The sequence below is a fragment of the Notothenia rossii genome, assembly GCF_949606895.1.
Source record: "Notothenia rossii genome assembly, chromosome: 3".
Lineage (NCBI taxonomy): Eukaryota > Metazoa > Chordata > Actinopteri > Perciformes > Nototheniidae > Notothenia > Notothenia rossii.
The window spans coordinates 92,029,398-92,054,026 of record NC_136901.1 but is presented as its reverse complement, the minus strand read 5'-3'; the positions used below and the strand labels follow the sequence as shown (position 1 = coordinate 92,054,026).

General features: G+C 41.3%; 1 protein-coding gene across 1 annotated transcript in view; it reads right to left on the bottom strand.

The window, feature by feature from the left end:
• The window catches only part of LOC307030933 (uncharacterized protein), a 354,919-nt gene that overhangs the window by 194,973 nt on the left and 135,317 nt on the right, over positions 1 to 24,629 (bottom strand). Inside the window, exons 20-21 of the mRNA XM_079667564.1 lie at positions 3,204 to 3,374; positions 1,384 to 1,554 (exon numbers count right to left, since the gene is read on the bottom strand). Coding sequence (XP_079523690.1) covers positions 1,384 to 1,554; positions 3,204 to 3,374 — 342 coding nt within the window. The remainder of the gene's footprint in view (positions 1 to 1,383; positions 1,555 to 3,203; positions 3,375 to 24,629) is intronic.

Genomic DNA, 24,629 nt, shown 5'->3' with positions numbered 1-24,629 from the left:
GATATCAGCTTGTGCGATTACATAACCGCAACAGGCTGCGATTTAATTAAATAATGAAATGTGCGTGGTGTAGAGCCGATGAATGGGAGTCGGAGGCGGTGTGTTTAATATGGAACTCCACACTTTATTTTCCATTTAACTACAAACACAAGAACGTGCTAGCTGCATGCTACTGTGAAGCTGGAATGCTAACAACAGGAAACCGGAACACCAAGTGTAGCACATCCCTCCCAAAGATGGTCGTACACTTGACTGATGATTTCTCATTTATTGAAAACTCCAAAAATCAACGTAAGAGCTACACAAAGACACAACACAACAACTACGCTTAAGCTTCATCTATATTAGCATCACTTTAGCAAACCATTAAACAAGTGAACCGCAAAGTTATAAGACAGTATAAACGAATCAGGACACATGTTTATATCAGTGAACACTAACCTTGTGCCTCTTGCTAATACTTTAATGTAAACTCTTTCTTTTGATATCGCCGTATTTAAATGTAGATATCTCCGTTAATGTCTGTACTTTATCTCCGTTCATCTCCGTGAAGTTTTTTTCTTTGGGAACAGTAGCTTCCTGTTAATAGGCAAAGTCGCCTTCAAAATAAAAGCATATCTAAATAAAACAGGAAGTTGAGTTAAATTACACTTAAGAAATGTATACAATAGCAATGAAAGTAACACAAACAATGCAATATCCTTTTCAGGTTCATTTGTTTGGGCATCCAGATGTCTTATTTAATGAACATGTGCATGTGTTCTTATATTTACTGGATAGTAGTGCAGAAAGTATGCAGAGAAAACCTTTATTTTCAAAGAAGATATATTTTGGTATTTATTTTATTTTGTCAATTTCTAAGTTATTTTCAAACAGTAGCCTACTACTCAGATATTGCTGTTGTTATATTTGTTTACGATTCTTTGAGAAATACAGATTTCAAAATGATCATTTGTCTGTGCTCTTTCCTTTCCCTGACCAAGCACATATTACACTTTGTTCATTCAATCACAAATCACAATATTGTCCACAATAATCGCAATATGACTTTTTCACCAAATCGTGAAGCCCTATTGGGAACATAAACATTTCTATGTCACAAAGTCAACTTTATGTAAAACTAATATTAGTTCAGAGGACCTTCTTTATTCAGACCATTTACTAAAGAAAACATACATTTACTTTAACAACTAACAGTGGAAGAATAATAGTTTCTTTAGGAAACAATCAACTGTTATGACTGCAGACTACATTTAGAGAAATACAAATGTGATCAAACAACATTTACAAACGTATGGATGTTATATATATGTAGAAGAATAAGTTGAATAACTAATGAAACATGTGAGACCTCCAGCAGTAACAGAGAGTCAGTGAACTGACCTGAGAGTCTCCAGTCTGCAGTCTGGACTCTCCAGAAGATCTCTCAGCAGCTCCACTCCTGAATCCTTCAGAGCGTTGAGACTCAGGTCCAGATCTCTCAGATGGATGTTGGACTTCAGAGCTGAGGCCAGAACAGAACAGCTGATCTCTGACAACCTGCAGCTCTCCAGACTGAATAAAGAAAACATGATGTAACTTTAGAAAACAAAGTTCCTGTTTGAAATAACTCCAGGTTTAATAATCTGTTCAGAGTTAAACAGGGTTTTAATGTCAGAGATGATTTAGAAACAATCCACTGATAATCTGGATCTTTCACTTTGATCAGATGTTTAACAACTCCTTCATCTCCCTCACAGCTCATCAGTACTGACAGCATCTCCACTGACTCATGGAGCACAGTGAAGTGAAGTGAAGCACAGTAGAAGCTGCTGGGAGTCCCAGCAGCTTCTACTGAAGCCAGTCCCCAACTCCGGGGACTTCCGTCCGGGGACTCCGGGTGGCAGTATACGCCGTGAAGTTGTTTGCGGCCTGCCAGTAAACCCAAAGCAGAAGAAGACGAAGTAACGTCAGCGGCTTCATTTGCCTAATCCTCCCTCAGGGACTTATTCCGGTGTGAACACGATCTGTACTTAGTTCATCAGAACTAAAGAGTTCTGATGAACTAAGTTCTCATGAACCTTTGTGGGAAAAGTACTGCGGTGTGAAAGCGCCTCTTCATACAAATATCTCGGGACAATTATTGACTCAAAATGGAGCTCTGATCCAAACTGTGAAGCTGTGTGCAAAAGGGGGCACCAGCGTTTGTACTGTCTGAGGAAATTGTCCTATTTTAACATTGACAAAACCAGGATGATTATGTTTTATCGTGCTTTTATCGAGTCAGTTCTGTCTTTTTCACTAATGTCATGGTAACCTGACTTTAAAGAGCAGAGACTCTCTGAGTCAGATCATCAAGTGGTCCAGCAGACTGATTGGTGAGCCACAGCTAAACCTGGAGACCCTGTACCTCAGGCAGTTACAGCGGTTATCCAGCTCCACATTAGACGATGACTCCCACCCTCTGCACTCAGAATTCAAGCTTCTTCCTCCGGGCCGGAGGTTACTCGTCCCAAGGAGTAGAACGAAGCGGTATACAAACTGTTTGATCCCAGCAGCTATTGCACAAATCAACACATCATAGGAGCGTCACACAGATGCCTATTTTTATTTATTCATTTAATTGTGAATTTTGAATGTCCATGTTTGTTCTAGTGTTTTCCTTCTTAAAATGTTTTTCAAATATTTGGAGATTTGGTTGAGCAGGGTATACTTGTACTTTTACTTGTCCTTTAATAGAGATGTGTTGTTTGTGTTTGTTTTTAGTGTCAGGATGGAACCCTTGTGTCTTTTTCTCTGCAAACAGAATCTAACTACGGGTACAAATAAATAACCTGAACCTGATTCAATCACAAATCTCAGTATTGTCCACAATAATCTCAATATGACTTTTTCACCAAATCGTGAAGCCCTATTGGGAACATAAACATTTCTATGTCACAAAGTCAACTTTATGTAAAACTAATATTAGTTCAGAGGACCTTCTTTATTCAGACCATTTACTAAAGAAAACATACATTTACTTTAACAACTAACAGTGGAAGAATAATAGTTTCTTTAGGAAACAATCAACTGTTATGACTGCAGACTACATCTAGAGAAATACAAATGTGAATAAACAACATTTACAAACGTATGGATGTTATATATATGTAGAAGAATAAGTTGAATAACTAATGAAACATGTGAGATCTCCAGCAGTAACAGAGAGTCAGTGAACTGACCTGAGGGTCTCCAGTCTGCAGTCTGGACTCTCCAGAAGATCTCTCAGCAGCCCCACTCCTGAATCCTGCAGAGCGTTGAGACTCAGGTCCAGATCTCTCAGATGGATGTTGGACTTCAGAGCTGAGGCCAGAGCAGAACAGCTGATCTCTGACAAACTGCAGCCCCTCAGTCTGAATAAAGAAAACATGATGAGGATAAAAATCAGTTTATAATCCAGTCAGATGTTCAGGTCTGAAATGTGCAGCTCATCTTTACTGCGTCCTAATCAATGATCTTTCCCTGAATAACAGTGACCGTCATTCTGTTATTGAGGATCATCTTTATATCAGCCTTCTGTTTATTATCTGTGAAAACACGTCTAAATGATTGGGAACTAGGGCTGCACGATTAATCGAATCGCGATATCAGCTTGTGCGATTACATAACCGCAACAGGCTGTGATTTAATTAAATAATGAAATGTGCGTGGTGTAGAGCCGATGAATGGGAGTCGGAGGCGGTGTGTTTAATATGGAACTCCACACTTTATTTTCCATTTAACTACAAACACAAGAACGTGCTAGCTGCATGCTACTGTGAAGCTGGAATGCTAACACCAGGAAACCGGAACACCAAGTGTAGCACATCCCTCCAAAAGATGGTCGTACACTTGACTGAGGATTTCTCATTTATTGAAAACTCCAAAAATCAACGTAAGAGCTACACAAAGACACAAAACAACAACTACGGTTAAGCTTCACTATTAGCATCACTTTAGCATACCATTAAACAAGTGAACCGCATAGTTATAAAACAGTATAAACGAATCAGGACACATGTTTATATCAGTGAACACTAACCTTGTGCCTCTTGCTAATACTTTAATGTAAACTCTTTATTTTGATGTCGCCGTATTTAAATGTAGATATCTCCGTTAATGTCTGTACTTTATCTCCGTTCATCTCCGTCAAGTGTTTTTCTTTGGGAACAGTAGCTTCCTGTTAATAGGCAAAGTCGCCTTCAAAATAAAAGCATGTCTAAATAAAACAGGAAGTTGAGTTAAATTACACTTAAGAAATGTATACAATAGCAATGAAAGTAACAAAAACAATGCAATATCCTTTTCAGGTTCATTTGTTTGGGCATCCAGATGTCTTATTTAATGAACATGTGCATGTGTTCTTATATTTACTGGATAGTAGTGCAGAAAGTATGCAGAGAAAACCTTTATTTTCAAAGAAGATATATTTTGGTATTTATTTTATTTTGTCAATTTCTAAGTTATTTTCAAACAGTAGCCTACTACTCAGATATTGCTGTTGTTATATTTGTTTATGATTCTTTGAGATATAGAGATCTCAAAATGATCATGTGTCTGTGCTCTTTCCTTTCCCTGACCAAGCACATATTACACTTTGTTCATTCAATCACAAATCACAATATTGTCCACAATAATCTCAATATGACTTTTTCACCAAATCGTGAAGCCCTATTGGGAACATAAACATTTCTATGTCAGAAAGTCAACTTTATGTAAAACTAATATTAGTTCAGAGGACCTTCTTTATTCAGACCATTTACTAAAGAAAACATACATTTACTTTAACAACTAACAGTGGAAGAATAATAGTTTCTTTAGGAAACAATCAACTGTTATGACTGCAGACTACATCTAGAGAAATACAAATGTGAATAAACAACATTTACAAACGTATGGATGTTATATATATGTAGAAGAATAAGTTGAATAACTAATGAAACATGTGAGATCTCCAGCAGTAACAGAGAGTCAGTGAACTGACCTGAGAGTCTCCAGTCTGCAGTCTGGACTCTCCAGAAGATCTCTCAGCAGCTCCACTCCTGAATCCTGCAGAGCTTTCTCACTCAGGTCCAGATCTCTCAGATGGATGTTGGACTTCAGAGCTGAGATCAGAGCAGAACAGCTGATCTCTGACAACCTGCAGCCCCCCAGTCTGAATAAAGAAAACATGATGTAACTTTAGAAAACAAAGTTCCTGTTTGAAATAACTCCAGGTTTAATAATCTGTTCAGAGTTAAACAGGGTTTTAATGTCAGAGATGATTTAGAAACAATCCACTGATAATCCGGAACCTTAACTTTGATCAGATGTGTGTTCGGGTCAAATTGACCCGATTTCCATTTTCAAAAATATAAGGATATTTTTGTACAACCTGAAACTCAACGGCTGGTGCTTTATTTATTGTGAAGGACATGTGGAATTGTTTTTAATTTTTTCCACTTATGAAAAAAATGCCCACCCGCATTTATGTCCTTCATAAGAGGTTAGGATCTGACCCGGATGCAACACACACACACACACACACACACACACACACACACACACACACACACACACACACACACACACACACACACACACACACACACACACACACACACACACACACACACACACACACACACACACACACACACACACACACACACACACACACACACACAGAGAGAAGCTGACTAATCAGAGACATCAGTGTAGTTACAGTGAAGTGCAGAACTTCAATTATCTACCAACAAAATGGCCAAAAGATATTCTGCTCAGAGCCTTGGAGCTAATAATGGAGGAGAGTGAGTGGAATGCATTAGAAGAACACGGTGAAGTGGAACAGGAAGACATTTCTGAAGACGAGGATAATGTAGAGGTAAACTCAGAATTTGACAGCGAATTGGAAGATGAACTTGACTCAGAGCCAGCTGCTGGATAACCCCCACAGCCAGCTTCTGGATAACCCCCACAGCCAGCTGTTAGGTCTGTGGACCCTCAAAGGACTCCAAGACACAGACTACATGCAGCAACTGCAACAAGTACACCTGTGCTATACACAGGAAGAAGTTCTACACCATGTGTTTCCTAAACAGACTTGCCCATTGACTCACATGATGTTCTGCAGCGTCACTTCATCAATATCTTTTTTGGATATACTGTATTTTATGAATAGTGACTGTTAATTGTTTTGATTTGCTTTGTGTTTATATCTGTTCTATGTCATTTATATGGATGTTTCCTTCTCTCTCTATTTCACAGCCAAACACTTTTGGATGTGTGGTTCTTGTGTTTTAATTGCTGCTAAATTGCTTTATTTCCTTCAGGGCTTTGATTATTATATGACAGATTAAAAATAATAAACATTAATGAAAAAATGTTTCATTTACATTTGTCCTAGAAAAGCATGAGCAAAATGTAAACCTAGTTTTTATTACAGTGTATTTTTTTTTAACATAAATGATATTTTTAACACAAAAAACCATGGACACTTTGATCTAGCAAAGAGTATTTTCAAAGACTAATCATATATTTCATTTATATTGTTGAGGAATGAGTTAAAGACAATATATATAAGGAAATGTGCATGTTGAATTTAGTTCTGTATTTTTTTGAAACCCTGAAATATGTCCCGGGTCAATTTGACCCGAACATTACCAAAGGGTGCGAAATGTGAACATAACACACAACTCCTTCATCTCCCTCACAGCTCATCAGTACTGACAGCATCTCCACTGACTCATGGAGCACAGGGTGAGTCTGTGGAAGCTCAAACTCTCTCCCTCACACATTCACCTTCTCTCTGTTACTCTGATCAATACTCAGTCATTAGCAAACATGGAAGAAATAACAATTAAAATGTATTTGTTCAAATTCAGAAAATCATAAACACAAACAGATCTGTATGAACTGCAGTCAGTGAACTGACCTGAGAGCCTCCAGTCTGCAGTTTGGACTCTTTAGTCCAGAACTCAGCAGCTCCACTTCTGAATCCTGCAGAGTGTTGTGACTCAGGTCCAGATCTCTCAGATGGGAGGGGTCCGACTTCAGAGCTGAGGCCACGACTTCACATTCAGTCTCTGAGAGCCAACAGCCAGTAAGTCTATAATAACACATATATTACAACATGTGTTAAAACAAGAGGAAACATTATATTAACTTGAAGCATTTGATGAAAACATATTTGAAATGTTCTGATTGAGATTTGCTGTCAGTCCATTTTATATAATATATCATAATATATTATAGTAGAGTTGAATGAGTTGTCAGTCTGATCTGATCACATGTCTGTGCTCCTGCTGTCACTGACTGTTACCAAAAGAAACAGAAATTAAAAAGATCCCCTATTAAACTGTTTCTCATCAATATATCACAGGTCTCAGATATATACAGAGCCTGTCTCTGATTGGCTGAAACACCAAACAGATCATTGCAGCATTACCCATAATCCCCTCTGTTTCAGCCCTGTTTCCAAAGTGCTGATTTTCTGTCTGTTACTTTAGATGAAAATAAGGAGCCCCTCCCCACGCCCCTCTGAGAGACATTTGGTTACAAAGAACTCAATGGTGCTCTGGGAGGAGATTCAGGTGATAAGGTGGGGGGGGGGGGTTACCTTGGTTGGTGATTGGCTAATGTTTACACAAGACAACACATTGTTATGACATCACAAAGTGGCCAAAATCTGATCAGCTCTTTTTCAGACAGGTTTTTATAGAAATGGATCAAAAAGAGAGAGAATCTTTGTTCCTGAAACTTTCAGAGGCTCTTTCCACAGAGGGGACACATGTTGATGTAGAAGAGACATGAAGAAGAGGGGACACATGTTGATGTAGAAGAGACATGAAGAAGAGGGGACACATGTTGATGTAGAAGATACATGGAGAAGAGGGGACACATGTTGAAGTAGAAGAGACATGAAGAAGAGGGGACACATGTTGATGTAGAAGAGACATGAAGAAGAGGGGACACATGTTGTTGTAGAAGAGACGTGAAGAAGAGGGGACACATGATGATGTAGAAGAGACATGAAGAAGAGGGGACACATGATGATGTAGAAGAGACATGAAGAAGAGGGGACACATGTTGTTGTAGAAGAGACGTGAAGAAGAGGGGACACATGTTGATGTAGAAGAGACATGAAGAAGAGGGGACACATGTTGATGTAGAAGAGACATGAAGAAGAGGGGACACATGTTGATGTAGAAGATACATGGAGAAGAGGGGACACATGTTGAAGTAGAAGAGACATGAAGAAGAGGGGACACATGTTGATGTAGAAGAGACATGAAGAAGAGGGGACACATGTTGTTGTAGAAGAGACGTGAAGAAGAGGGGACACATGTTGATGTAGAAGAGACATGAAGAAGAGGGGACACATGTTGATGTAGAAGAGACATGAAGAAGAGGGGACACATGTTGTTGTAGAAGAGACGTGAAGAAGAGGGGACACATGATGATGTAGAAGAGACATGGAGAAGAGGGGACACATGTTGATGTAGAAGAGACATGGAGTATAGGGGACACATGTTGATGTATAAGAGACATGAAGAAGAGGGGACACATGTTGATGTAGAAGAGACATGAAGAAGAGGGGACACATGTTGATGTAGAAGAGACATGAAGAAGAGGGGACACATGTTGATGTATAAGAGACATGAAGAAGAGGGGACACATGTTGATGTAGAAGAGACATGAAGAAGAGGGGACACATGTTGATGTAGAAGAGACATGGAGAAGAGGGGACACATGTTGATGTAGAAGAGACATGGAGAAGAGGGGACACATGTTGATGTAAAAGAGACATGGAGAAGAGGGGACACATGTTGATGTAGAAGAGACATGAAGAAGAGGGGACACATGTTGTTGTAGAAGAGACGTGAAGAAGAGGGGACACATGTTGATGTAGAAGAGACATGAAGAAGAGGGGACACATGTTGTTGTAGAAGAGACGTGAAGAAGAGGGGACACATGATGATGTAGAAGAGACATGGAGTATAGGGGACACATGTTGATGTATAAGAGACATGAAGAAGAGGGGACACATGTTGATGTAGAAGAGACATGAAGAAGAGGGGACACATGTTGATGAAGAAGAGACATGGAGTATAGGGGACACATGTTGAAGTATAAGAGACATGAAGAAGAGGGGACACATGTTGATGTAGAAGAGACATGAAGAAGAGGGGACACATGTTGATGTAGAAGAGACATGGAGAAGAGGGGACACATGTTGATGTAAAAGAGACATGGAGAAGAGGGGACACATATTGATGTAGAAGAGACATGAAGAAGAGGGGACACATGTTGATGTAGAAGAGACATGAAGAAGAGGGGACACATGTTGTTGTAGAAGAGACGTGAAGAAGAGGGGACACATGATGATGTAGAAGAGACATGGAGTATAGGGGACACATGTTGATGTATAAGAGACATGAAGAAGAGGGGACACATGTTGATGTAGAAGAGACATGAAGAAGAGGGGACACATGTTGATGTAGAAGAGACATGAAGAAGAGGGGACACATGTTGATGAAGAAGAGACATGGAGTATAGGGGACACATGTTGAAGTATAAGAGACATGAAGAAGAGGGGACACATGTTGATGTAGAAGAGACATGAAGAAGAGGGGACACATGTTGATGTAGAAGAGACATGAAGAAGAGGGGACACATGTTGATATAGAAGAGACATGGAGAAGAGGGGACACATGTTGATGTAAAAGAGACATGGAGAAGAGGGGACACATGTTGATGTAGAAGAGACATGGAGAAGAGGGGACACATGTTGATGTAGAAGAGACATGGAGAAGAGGGGACACATGTTGATGTAAAAGAGACATGGAGAAGAGGGGACACATGTTGATGTAGAAGAGACATGAAGAAGAGGGGACACATGTTGATGTAGGAGAGACACGAAGAAGAGGATTTTGCACAATAGGTGACCTTTAAATAAATCACTTGAATATTAGAGATGTATTTAAATGTGAATTAAACTCCAACACATTGTGATGAAAACGTGTGTCTGTTTGATGATAAAGAAACTACTAGAAAGTAATAATAACATCTTTCTGTGATAACTGTAAGTCCTGCTGTGTGGTGTGATCACATGCTGAGGAACCTCTAGAGTCCTTCATGTGTTTGACATGTCGCCTCCATCACTCAATACGAAGAGAGGAACGCTTCAGTTTAACTATTATTATAAATAAATAGAAGAACAGTGTTGGTTTATTTTGCTCTCAGTATTTAAACAGCAGAAATGTTATAGTGTTTATTTGAATAATTAAACTCCTGATTAGTTTATAAAGTGAATCACATCTGGACTCACTCAGCCTTCCTGCAGTTCCTCACAGCTGGAATCAGTCTCAGTTTCCCCTCCTCTGATGTGTTGTACTGATCCAGGTCCAACTCATCCAGAACCTCCTCTGACATCTGCAGCATGTAGGCCAGAGCAGAGCAGTGGATCACAGAGAGTTCCTTCTCTGATCTGTTCTCTGACTTCAGGAACTCTGTGATCTCCTGATGTACTGAGTGGTCCTTCATCTCTGTCAGACAGTGGAAGATGTTGATGCTCCTGTCAGGAGAGATTTCATCACTGCTCATCTCCTTCAGGTTGTTGATGGCTCTCTGGATGGATTCTGGTCTGATGTCTTTGCGACCCAGCTGGCCTCTGAAGAGTCTCTGGAAGATTGTTGGACGCTTGCCTGTGCGACCCAGCAGGCCTCCTAACAGTCTCTGGTTGGACTCCAGAGAGAGGCCGTGGAGAAAGCGGACAAACAGGTCCAGGTGGCCATTTTCACTTCTGAGGGATTTCTCCATGGCTCCCTTCAGGAAGACATCCAGGGATGGGTAATCCTGATCTCTGTTTTCACTGTTCTCATAGGGCCAGTCTCCCTGCAGGAAGCCCTTCAGTACCTCTGTGTCTCTGATGGTGTAACAGTGCAACATGTAGACTGCAGCCAGAAACTCCTGAATGCTCAGATGAACAAAGCAGTAGACTGTTTTCTGGAAGATCACACTCTCTCTTCTGAAGATCTCTGTACAAACTCCTGAGTGCACCAAGGCCTCGGTGACACCAAGACCACAGCGCTGCAGGTCTTCTTGGTAGAACATGATGTCTCCTTTCTCCAGATGTTCAAACGCCAGCCTCCCCAGCTTCAGAAGAAGCTCCCTGTCAGCCTCCGTCAGCTGCTGTGGACTCGTCTCATGTCCCTCTTCATACTTCTGCTTCTTCCTCTTGGTCTGGACCAGCAGGAAGTGTGAGTACATGTCAGTGAGGGTCTGGGGCAGCTCTCCTCTCTGGTCTGTAGTCAACATGTGGTCCAGAACTGCAGCAGTGATCCAGCAGAAGACTGGGATCAGACACATGATGTGGAGGCTCCTGGAGCTCTTGATGTGAGAGATGATTCTGCTGGCCTTTTTCTTCTTTCTGAATCTCCTCCTGAAGTACTCCTCCTTCTGGGCGTCAGTGAAGCCTCGTACTTCTGTCACCCTGTCCACACACTCAGGAGGGATCTGATTGGCCGCTGCAGGTCTGGAAGTTATCCAGACGAGAGCCGAGGGAAGCAGCTTCCCCCTGATGAGGTTTGTCAGCAGCACGTTGACTGAGGACTGCTGAGAGACATCAGACACAACCTCATTGTTTCTGAAGTCCAGAGAAAGTCTGCTTTCATCCAGGCCGTCAAAGATGAGCAGCACTTTGCAGACAGCCAACTGCTCTGCTGTGAGCTTCTGTAAGGTTGGATGGAAAACATGGAGCAGCCTGAGAAGACTGTACTGCTCACCTTTGATCAGGTTCAGCTCCCTGAAGGAGAGCGGGATCACCAGACCGACATCTTGGTTTCCCAAACCCTCGGCCCAGTCCAGAGTGAACTTCTGCACTGAGAAGCTTTTTCCAACTCCAGCGACTCCGTTGGTCAGGACCGCTCTGATGAGAGTCTGTTGGTCAGGTGAGGCTTTAAAGATGTCCTGGCACTTGATTGGAGTGTCATGGAGGGTCTCCTTCTTGGAAGCTGTCTCCAGCTGCCTCACCTCATGTTGGGTATTAACCTCTTCACTCTGGCCTTGTGTGATGTAGAGCTCAGTGAAGATGCTGTTGAGGAGGGTTTCACTTTGATCAGTTCCTTCAGTCACACGTTCACATCTCCTCCTCAGACTGAGCCTATGTTCATCTAGAACCTCCTGCAGACCACTATCTGCTGGAAGAGAAGGGAACAGGAGAGAATCAGGAAATGCTTTTGAGAATCTAACAATCAAACTAATAAAAACAGACTGAGTTGAAATGTTTTGGAAAGAGCTTAATGTCTCTGCTCTACAACAGAATACCTCATCCAGACCAAAGGAACCAGGAAGAGGAATAAGACGCTGCATGAGTTCGGCCTCTCACCTCGTACAGAGCTGCTCTGACTGGCTGTCTGCAGGCCAGCTCTGGTTCTGGATCTTTCTCCACACTGGGGACAGGAGGGGTCTCCTGATGGAGGTCTCTGCTCCCAGTATGAGGTGATGCACTGTCTGCAGAACCAGTGTCCACAGCTGGTAGAGACTGGATCCTTCAGGACGTCCTGACACAGAGCACAGCTGGACAGCTGCTCCTCCACAGGAACACCACTCTTCCTCTTCCCTCTGTGGAGATGAGCACATCCTTTATAGCACTTTAGGAGAGCTGATTATCACCAAAGGTACAATAAGGGGGAACATTCTAGTTTGATATTTAAAAAAAGGTCTAAACAATATACCTTTGTGATCAGGTAGATAGTTTACAATTCACATGATCATGAAACCAAAGAGCATCCTGTCTGGATTCATGACATCCCCCAGAAGAGCACAAGTTCACTGCATCTACTAAGACACACAGCTGTATTAACCTGGTGCTTTATAAACCCAACTTACAGAGAATCTGCTGTGAATTCATAGCAATAAACATCTGGAAAGGATGCCTAAATAACAACAGAATGATACTGATTTGATCCTGAGTTAAAGCTTTGTCAGGTCTGTCTCCAACACAACGAGCATCAACATTTACAAATGTTTGTTTTCTGAATGAGATGGGTTTGATTAAAGCTAGGCTAACATTGTAGCTGCTCCATCAGCCCTCAGATGAACTTCATGTAGTCATACGTACAGCAGTGACTATATAGTTAGCACCACAGACAGTCTCTGGTTTAAACAGGAACATGAATAACCCTGATTGAATATGAGCTGCTGGAGAGCTCTGTTCTCCTCTCTGATTCCCCTCAGACCGTCAGAGACCACAGGAGCACAATCTCAACACTGACAGCTTTTTGTAACAGAGCGTCACAGACTTTACACTCAAGTTGAAATGTGTCACGCTGCACGAATACGCAGGTGATACGAATTTCCCATATTCACTTCCTTCGTGTTGCCAGGCACGGATCTGGGTCTTTGCATTGACTCTACATGTAATCTCTTAAACTCTGTTATATCTGCTAATGCTAAACTCAACCAGCTCACCAGGTGATTACTATTATTAATAAACATCTTAAAAAGACATATCATAAACATGCCCAAGTAGTTAAATAATGTTTTGGATGATATATATTTAGTTTTTAAATCAGTATTTATCAACATGTTTGCTCTAAAACCATTTTATACCACAGATGCAATGATAATATAATTGCATATTTAGTTATCATCAAATAATGTTAGCTTGCTGTACTCTGCTGCGTGTTTCCTTTACAAACTGCTCACAGGATATCATTAAAGAACAGTTTAATATATTAGATTCCATCAGAATCCTCTTCAGGTCAGGTTACAGTAGAAACAGACTCTTACTTTGTGTCTGAGGGTCCAGGTTCATCACTGAAGGTTATAGGTTTCCACATAGACCAGTCACTCTTCAGAGACAGACAGCTGGGGACTGGAGACTCTGCTCTCTGTCTGTGGAAACAACACATGTTTTAAACATCACTAGTTTATTTAAAGAGCAGATTTTGATGAATGTTCACCTCATTTAGTTTTTGAGTCTTGATTGTGGGTTTCTGTTGTTAAAATTCATTTGAGTGTGAGACGTTTTACATATTTGTATTTTATTAGCTTAATTTAACACAAAGTCCAACACGTAGAGTGTGAGGATGATTTCACTGGGAGATCATTTACTATTGCTGATGATGACAAGGAGCAAGAGTTGAACTTTGTTAATGTACTCTACTGGGTTTCATTAAACAGTTTCGATTATCAGATGACATAAAAACAGAATCCTCTTCAGGTCAGGTTACAGTAGAAACAGACTCTTACTTTGTGTCTGAGGGTCCAGGTTCATTACTGAAGGCTATAGGATGACCCATAGACCAGTCACTCTTCAGAGACAGACAGCTGGAGACTGAAGGTGTGTCCTCTTCCTCATCTTTTAAATCACTCATCTTCTCCAGTCTGAGAGACAAACCAGCAACACTGGAGACACACACACACACACACACACACACAGACAGACAGACAGACAGACAGACAGACAGACAGACAGACAGACAGACAGACAGACAGACAGACAGACAGACAGACAGACAGACAGACAGACAGACAGACAGACAGACAGACAGACAGACAGACAGACAGACAGACAGACAGACAGACAGACAGACAGACAGACACACACACACACACACACACACACACACACACACACACACACACACACACACACAGTTAAATGCATGAAATCAGTCAGACTTCAAGCCGCTCTCCATTTTGACTGCGTCACATGTTATGTAACTCTGATGAATCAGAAAACAGGAAATAATAGAAGTTTACAACACTTGCAGAAGTCTCATTGGACTCTAGGATGCAGATTTTCAACCAATAAGTTATTTTCTGACATCCAGTTTGACAGAGTAAATAATGAATGTGTTAGAAAGCAGATCCTGGTGTTAACACTCACCCTGTCGTCCTCCTGCTCCGTCAAGCTGTAAAATTGTGTCTGGCAGTCGAACCAGTCCGACCAGTCTGACTTCATACTAACACTTTAACACCCTCACCTGTCTGCAGCACCTCCTCTTGTTTCATAACCAACCTTATGAGCTGAATCAATGCAAATACACGTTCAGTTAGATAGAAAAGACATGCAGCTAAAAACAAGCTCAACAAAGTTATCAAAAGACACACAACATCCACACATCAGCATCCATAGGAGACACAACAACATCAACGACCATAGGATATCATTAAATCTGCTTTAACACCAGTGCTTGAATTGGGCCTGATTTTTACCCATGTGGTACCGGCACTTCTTACTTCTTACTCAGCCGCCGGCGGCACGTTATGACGGCCCGGACTGGCCATCGGGAGGACCGGGAGGTTTCCTGATGGCCTGGCCTGCTAAGTGGCCTGCTGGCCTGAGGACGTTTTTTTATACGTATGTATTGTGAACGCAACGCTGCGCAAATGTGGGTCTGACTCTGCCTCACAGAGGGTGACTGGCTGTCTACATGATGTGGCCTGCCGACATGGCCACTTTCATACAGATCATACTAATGCCCTTGATTGGTCTCTGTGTGTCATTCAAGCTCGGGAGGGTATGTGTTAGTGCAGGGGTTCCCAAACTTTGCCATGCCAAGGACCCCCATATAGCATTATCCTCTGGTAAATGATGTGTACAAGTGCCTCCCGATGGAACATGCAGTGCGTTGCCACTACATTTGGGGCCTTCTGTCTGATCGAAGCTGTCACTCCGCTTTATTTGCCCGTCATAGCCCCACTGCCCCATCTGAACACACACCCACACAACGAGACCAGTCAAGTCCGTTTGAGATGATGTACTCATCTAAAACTTGGAAAATGTCTCTTCATGTAACCTCAGCTCAGCTGAGGTAAATTACTCTCTGAGTGTTTAGATAGTTAACTTGGTCTAAGATAAACGTGTTGAGAGCTAAAACTAGTCTTTGCTGCTGCCTCAAAGAGGAGCAGGGGGGAGAGGGGGGAGACGGGTGAGGCTGGTTCAGGAGCGCAGACACACTCATAACGATAAATGAACCAAAAACAAATAAATAAACAAGTTTCAATGTTTTTTCATATTGGATATGGTATGTTATTGGTTATGGCCATGTACTTATTATTTAAATGTATACAGTTCTGTTTCATATGGGTGTAGTCTCTTTATTTCCCCCTCAAAGTGAACCAGATTGATGCATTTAAGTCCAACATTTAAAAAAGATCTTACTGGGGGAGCATGCCCCCGGACCCCCCTATAGGATTTGAGGTCCACCCCCACTTAAAATATGTTCACATGGACAGGTTCCTAAATAGATTTGCACATTTTTTTAAATAGTAACCCATCTCCATATGTTTCTTTTTGGGTAGTAGATTTAAACTAGAGGGCTATCACTATGGGCAGCAACGCTGTAAATATTGACAAATAAATCCAGCAAAATGGCACAAAAAACAGGTAGTGGCCTGGCTGGGTGTATAATTCCCAGCCTGACTTATTGTCCCAGTCCGGCCCTGATTGACGCATGACAACAAACATGCCCAGCGTACCTATGACGTGCCGCAGCGATAGACTAGAGCAGAAAAGACATCACATAACGTTAGCATTTCGAAAATGTTAGCGTGGCTTAATAATAGTGCGAAAAGACAGCGGTTGTCGCCAGACAAGGATTCCCTCTCTCCTTTCCTGCTGAAAGATGGTGAGTGTAGCCTACTCAGGGACGAGGAATCATTTAACCAGCCAGTAGGAGTCAGGCTTTACTTTCTTTTATATCCATAAAGAAAAAGTAAATCTGTTTACAGTTGTTTCATTATGGATGTTGAGAGGTATCCATATATCTCTTCATTTTGCTCTCAAAGTGCACCAGATTGATGCCTCTAACTTCAATATTTAAAAAAAAATGTTCCCTGGAGATTATTCCCCCCGACCCCCCTAGAGGGTGTCAGGTCCACTCCCCATTTATAAAAATAGCACTTTACCATTGCACCCCCTCTAATCTCAGATGCACCCTGAGTCATTTTGTTTAAGTACAGTGAGCCTATCTAGAATATACAGTAAAGAGACAAACCCAACAGCATTATAGGATATACTATGACTTTGTGCCAAATTGTTTTTGGGCTGTATAAATAGATTGACTTGAAACAGTTGCTGATTTAGAGTACTGGCACCTTTTTTATTCCAATTCAAGCCCTGTTTAACACAACACTAAACACATCCTAAAGTAAATTAAATAGGAGTGAATAAACTTCTCCGTTTCCCCCTCTTCATTTCTCATACATTTAAAATAAATTAGCTCATGTTCAAATCTGCATACATTAGCTTAGCCACCATTGGTTAAGACACTTCACCCCAAATTGCTCCGGTGGGGATTGTCCACACTACCGAATGTATGTAAATCGCTTTGGATAAAAGCGTCTAAAAAATGGCCAAAAAGCTTAATATTAAAAATCACAATCATGTCACATTCATAACCTGACTGGTTTTTAATATGTCAACAATTCATAAACACAATCAACCATTTTAAAGAACACATTTCTATCGGTTGAGTGGCAAAAAACCTTATAGCTAGCATTCTAACTGAATGCTAACAAGCTAACTAAATGCTGACTCACCGGACAATTGCTAATTTGGGAGTAACGGCGTCAGAGTTCTAATTTGTTCGACAGCTTCTCACCAGTTAAGCAGATGTTTCCTCTGTAGCCAGCTCTCCTCAGTGAATTTACATCAAATGTATACATTTAAACCACTTATTCAAACTCTTAACTGTGTTTCTCGGGTCTGTGAGGTATGGGGTTAGATTTGTCTCAATAATATTTGTGTGAACATACAAATAATTTTGTGTGTAAATGTGTGATTTGTCAATGTCAAACACCTTCCACAAATGTTTACATGTTGTAAATAATGGTTAAAACCTCAGTAAATGAAATAAACAATGTGTTTAACATCTACCATTTTAATTCAATTTTGTATTTTCATCTAATCACAAAGTAGAGGTAAGAATATATCCATCCTCTCTCTGCAGCTTCTTCTATTATGAGAACTTTCATCATTAAGACAGAGGAAATCAATCACGTCATTTAACATCAACGGCAGTAAAACAAATATCAGCAAAAGTGTGTTTATCGAGTTGTATATTTGTATTGTGTGCAGCAAGTATATAGAAGCAGCTGTTTGGTAATAGGAATGTTGGGGAATCAGACAGACTCAAGCTATAATCATTAAATATATATTAAAAGAAAGGACACAGAAATCCAATTCTGAAACTAAGACACAAAAAAGTGCAAACTAAATTTAGATTATGTAATATAATCTAAATTGTAGCTTAAATCTAGACAGTATTGCAAATAAAGAAACTGTTAACAGCAATGTAATAAGTATATACAAAATGAGAAGTTACATATGGCATACAGATGTGATTTGTTCATTTGAAGCAAAAGTATGTCAGGCTAAAGTGACAGCAGTGATGATCTCTACAGTTCTACACTCATACGTCTGTAGGACGGCAGTAAGCAGAGGTTTGGGTGGACGATGTTCGTGATTGCTGTTTTTCTTTCTCCAGCACCACGGGGGGTCCAGGCGGAAGGCAGCCCCGTCCTGCTGAATTGCCGTGCACTTTTCCGAGTAGGGGTCCTCCTTCCCCAGCAGATCAATTTCTCCAGAATTGTCCTAATCACAGCGAAAAACAAGAGACAAAGAAAAAAAATGAATTAATCATTTAACACAGGGTTGCAAAATGATTTCAGTTGCGGCTGTAGTAATCCAAACAAAGTGCTGCGAGGGACTAAACAAGGGAAAACATTGTCTGAGGCGCAACAAAACAGTCTTTCAACTGGTATGAGTTTGACTTTTTATTTGCAAACGAAACAAGCAAACATACAATAGTTTCTAGTCCATATCCAATATGTGATTGCGTATGCGGTCAACAAAAAGTGTCCTTCCCCAGCTCACTCCCCCTCCATCTATGACAAAGTGCGCAGGTAAGAGCAACCGGATATAACCGCAAACGTCACCACACAAACCCAATAGACACGCCCACCACCGATAGTGACTCAAAAAATGTGACGTAACGAACACAGAAAAATACTTCACATGTGGCTCCTACAAGAATTATTTAAAATGATGTACTGTTTTGTTTTTTTAAAACGAAAGAGAAGAATGACAGTCACTTGCATCCCTTTGACAGCACTGCAAAAGCAAAAATCAAGCAGATAAAAGAAGGCTGCATTCGTGGGAAATTAGAATGATGTGTCCTTTTTAATCAATATAACTGGTGTCTTATAGTGTCTGTCGTTTGACAAATTGTTGAGACTCTATGAACCATAAACTCTAGAGGATGTGTTCCCTCAAGTGTTCCTTTTCAGTTTGACCTCATGTGAAAATGAAAGAAAGAAAGTTCGGTCAGCAGCAGTTTTCTGGCGCTGACCTTCCCGCCAATCCTGCAGATCATCACTTTCCACACGGAGGGTCTTTCGCCTCTTGTCACCATCAAAAACGCCGCCATTAGCCTCATCGGGTTCATCGGCTTCATCACGGGAACTTACATCGCCATCGAGAAGATCATAGAGCGAAACGGACTCAAAAGCACCGAGGCGTTTTCCTCCTTCATGGTGCAGTGATGACCCTTTAGAAGACATTTAGAAAACATATTCGGGCACATTTTTTATTTGAATTGATCCTTCCACTTGCTGCTGTTGGATATGGCGGACACTGCTTTTTGTTGCATTAATCTATTGCGTTTTTAAGAAGCTGTGAGGATTTATATTTCATGCTTTCATCGCTTTCTGACTCGATTTCATTGCTGTAACAAACTGCCACATTTCATTTAAAGTCCTGGAAAGTCGTGCAAACTTACAATAACGTAATATAATGATAAATTCATTCCTTCAGGTAGCTTCGAGAGATTTTAGGTAGAGGTATTTAAGAGGTAGTCTATCATTTTGAATATTTAATCAAACTACCTCACACATTTGTTTATTTAAATCTGGACTATCAAACGTTTTCCACATTAGTTGTTGACCTTTAGTTTTCTGTAGATAATTCAACCACCACCTAATTTAGAAGAAAATCAACATTTGTTGTTGCACTTTGATTTATGCCTTATTCAGTAACGGCGTGCTACTTTGACATTAGACACATCACGAACACTCTAAATCAAGTATCTGTATTTTTAGCGAATAATGGGGTTGAGTATCATTAAATTAAATAATAACTAATTGGAAAAAATAAGAGCTTTTTGGGGAATTATTCAGAAGCGAGGTGTTGCAATAGCCCTTGACAGAATGGAAGTTCATAACATTCACCAAAGAAAATAATTGGTCTTTTTTTTTGTTGAGATTTTACATTTCTCATCATTTTATATATCTATATTTCTTAATGTTTCTGAAAAAGTCAAATTTGACCAAAAATTAAGTGTTAAAATGTTGACTTTTCAGAAAAAATTTAAGCATTTGACTTTTTCAGAACATTTCAATTTTTCGGAAAATTCTAGAAAATGTTTATTTTTCTGAATATTTCCAATAAATTTACTTTAAAAAATGTATTTTCCAGAAAATGTCAGGAAATTTTACATTTTACTTTCAGAAATTTCTTAATTTTTCAGAAAAGTCATAATTTGGACCAAAAGTTAAATTTAAGAACATTTTGAGAAAAAAAGTCTAATTGTCTTGCTTTTCTGAAAATGTCATAATTTGGACAAAATGTTAGAACTTTAAGAAAAAGACAGAATTTTAGATTTTTAGAAATACTTTTTTTTTTTACATTTTTTGCTAATCCTCATGATATTAAAAACACTTTTTAAATGATTTCTCTTTTGTACAACACATTATAATTAAGGAAAGTTACAGAGCAGCACTGTTTGTGTTTCTAGTCTCTATAAGGCACCAAAGATCACGTGATGCTGGAACCTGAGATCTGGATGAAGTCTAAAATACGATAAAAGGGAAAATATATTATTCATAGGATTTAATCAAAATAAATATGGATGATTGTAATCAGTGAGATCTCCCTGATACTCGACCCTAGCAGAATGAACCGTCACTAAACAAAGTACTAATGGAGTCAGACTTCAGGAACTGAGTCGTACCGTCTTTATGTCGGAGCTCTCCTGTGTTTCTGATTCTTTTGATCCCATTTTTGGGGTGTTTTAATGTATTTACAAACATTTCTGACTCACTTGGTTGTTTGTTTTATTAAACAGCATGCATGTTTAAACACCTAACCTTGAAAATGTTATTTTCTTTGGGTTTTAATTGAACAGAGAGGCTCTGCATGTATTATAATGTAATGTATGTAATATAAAACACATTTGAATGACACGTTTTAGTTATTCTGGGTTTAACCACAGACTCACTGCTTCTGTTCAGACGTCTCCAGTGTTATGTGGCAGTATAAAAAAGGCTTGTTGATATAAAAGCCTTATTCATAAAGAATTTAAACCAGCTGTTTGTGTATATATCCATTTGTTGCATATGTAAATGTCCGCACACTATGTTTTAATTTAATTTTAAATACCAATTGTTTTTCTTTTATTCTGGAGTTGATGTGCTAAAATTGCCACTTGACACTTTAAGGGGGAAAAGCATTATGATGATGAAGAGGATGATGAAGATGATGTGCAGCTTCCCAAAGAAGACTAATTTCAACTTTCATTTACTGCTAACTAACAATTTCAAGGAAATAAAATCATTATTTTCCACCAAATTAATTGTTTAAACCCATTTTAGAATCATCAGTCAAGCTGTAACCTACATCTGTTTGATATTTTAATAAATTAATGACAACTTTATTTTCATTCCCTTATTCCTATATAGTCAGACTCCTATATATATATATATATATATATATATATATATATATATATATATATATATATATATATATATATATATATATTATATATATAATGAATAAATACATTTGAAAGCATCCGCGTGTGTCTTTTGTTTAGGTTGCTATAGAAACGATCAATTCTGTTTTTAAAGGGACAGTTCAACCAAAAAAACGATTTAGAAATCCTTTATTGCAAAAACTCATGAATTTGTAACGTTTATCCTCCACTCCCCATGAGGGTGAAACACAGTGATGTGCTCTGAATAACGGTCAGAAAGATTTTACTAAAAAAGTCAGATTTTAAAAAATGTCTGAAAAAGTCATTAATTTGAGAAAAACAGAATTTTACGGAGCCCCCTAGGGGACATGGAGAAGAAAGAAAAAAAAGTTTTATATATGTTTTTCGATTTCGTTATCGTATCATCGGACCTGAGGCCGTATGTTTTGGACACTCGGGTAAAGAGAGGGGCGGAGTTGTCAGCTGATCACCATCTGGTGGTGAGTTGGGTCGAGTGGCGGGGGAAGCCTCTGGATAGACCTGGTAAGCCCAAACGTGTAGTTCGGGTGAACTGGGAACGTCTGGAGGAGGCCCAAGTTCAGGAGGCCTTCAACTCACACCTCCAACGGAGCTTTTCGGGCATTCCTGTGGAGGTTGGGGAAATTGAACCAGAGTGGTCGGTGTTCAAAGCCTCTACTGCCGAAGCCGCGGCGGGGAGCTGTGGTCTCAAGGTCCTAGGTGCCTCAAGGGGCGGTAACCCTCGAACCTCCTGGACACCGGTGGTCAGGGAAGCCGTCCGACTGAAGAAGGAGGCCTTCAGGGATTTGTTATCTCGGGGGACTCCCGAGGCAGTCGCAAGGTACCGACAGGCCCGAAGGGCAGCAGCCTCAGCCATGGCCGAGGCAAAGCAGCGGGTGTGGGAGAAGTTCGGAGAAGACATGGAAAAGGACTTTCAGGCGGCACCAAAGTTGTTCTGGAAAACTGTCCGACAGCTCAGGAGGGGGAAGCAGAGAACCATCCAAGCTGTCTACAGTAAGGATGGGACGTTGTTGACCTCAACTGATGGAGTGTTAGGGCGTTGGAAGGAACACTTTGAGGAACTCCTGAACCCGACAACTCCGCCCTCTATGTTAGAGGCAGAGCTGGAGTATGACGGGGGATCGACACCAATCTCCCGGGGGGAGGTCACTGAGGTCGTCAAACAACTTCACAGTGGCAAAGCCCCGGGGGTGGATGAGATCCGCCCAGAAATGCTGAAGGCTCTGGGTGTTGAGGGACTGTCATGGTTGACACGTCTCATCAACGTTGCGTGGAAGTACCGAAGGAGTGGCAGACCGGGGTGGTGGTTCCCCTTTTTAAAAAGGGGGATCAGAGGGTGTGTGCCAATTACAGAGGCATCACACTACTCAGCCTCCCCGGGAAAGTTTACTCTAAGGTACTCGAAAGGAGGGTCAGGCCGATTGTCGAACCTCAGATTGAGGAGGAACAATGCGGATTCCGTCCTGGTCGTGGAACGACGGATCAGCTTTTTACTCTCGCAAGGATCCTGGAGGGGGCCTGGGAGTACGCTTATCCAGTCTACATGTGTTTTGTAGACTTGGAGAAGGCGTATGATCGGGTTCCCAAGGAGTCACTGTGGGAGGTGCTGCGGGAGTATGGAGTGAGGGGGTCTCTACTCAGGGCCATCCAATCTCTGTACTCCCAAAGCGAGAGCTGTGTCCGGATCCTCGGCAGTAAGTCGGACCCATTTCCGGTGAGGGTTGGCCTCCGCCAAGGCTGCGCTTTGTCACCAATCCTGTTTGTAATATACATGGATCGGATTTCGAGGCGTAGTCGTGGGGGAGGGGGTCTGCAGTTCGGTGGACTAAGGATTGCACCACTGCTTTTTGCAGATGATGTGGTTCTGATGGCTTCATCGGTCTGCGACCTTCAGCACTCACTGGATCGGTTCACCACAGAGTGTGAAGCAGCTGGGATGAGGATCAGCACCTCCAAATCTGAGGCCATGGTTCTCAGCAGGAAACCGATGGACTGTCCACTCCAAGTAGGGAATGAGTCCTTACCCCAAGTGAACGAGTTCAAGTATCTTGGGCTCTTGTTCTCGAGTGAGGGAACAATGGAGCGTGAGATGGGTCGGAGCAGGGGGAGCGGACAGTCGCTTTACCGCACCGTTGTGACGAAAAGGGAGCTGAGCCAGAAGGCAAAGCTCTCTGTCTACCGCGCCATTTCCGTTCCTACCCTCACCTATGGTCATGAAGGATGGGTCATGACCGAAAGAACGAGATCGCGGGTACAAGCGGTCGAGATGGGTTTTCTCCGCAGGGTGGCTGGCGTCTCCCTTAGGGATAAGGTGAGAAGTTCAGTCATCAGGGAGGGACTCGGAGTTGAACCGCTCCTCCTTCGCGTCGAAAGGAGCCAGTTGAGGTGGTCCGGGCACCTAGTTAGGATGCCACCTGGGCGCCTCCCTAGGGAGGTGTTCCAGGCACGTCCAGCTGGGAAGAGACCAAGGGGTAGACCTAGGACCAGGTGGAGGGATTATATCTCTTCGCTGGCCTGGGAGCGCCTTGGGATCCCCCAGTCAGAGCTGGTTGATGAGGGGAAAAGAAAGTTTGGGGCTCTCTGCTGGAACTGCTACCTCCGCGACCCGACCACGGATAAGCGGGAGAAGATGGATGGATGGATATATGTTTTGCGAGATCTCGCAATACTTTTGCGAGATTTCGCAAAACCCCGTTGCAGTTTGTAGACAGTCCCTAAGCACTCCTCTCCCTCCTCAAGCTGCAGATTGTGACCAATTCTAGATGTTTAGCTCGGATGACGGCGCGTATCGAACTGTTCTGATAAAAACGACTCTGTAGCTCGTTGTCTATCTTGCTATGATTG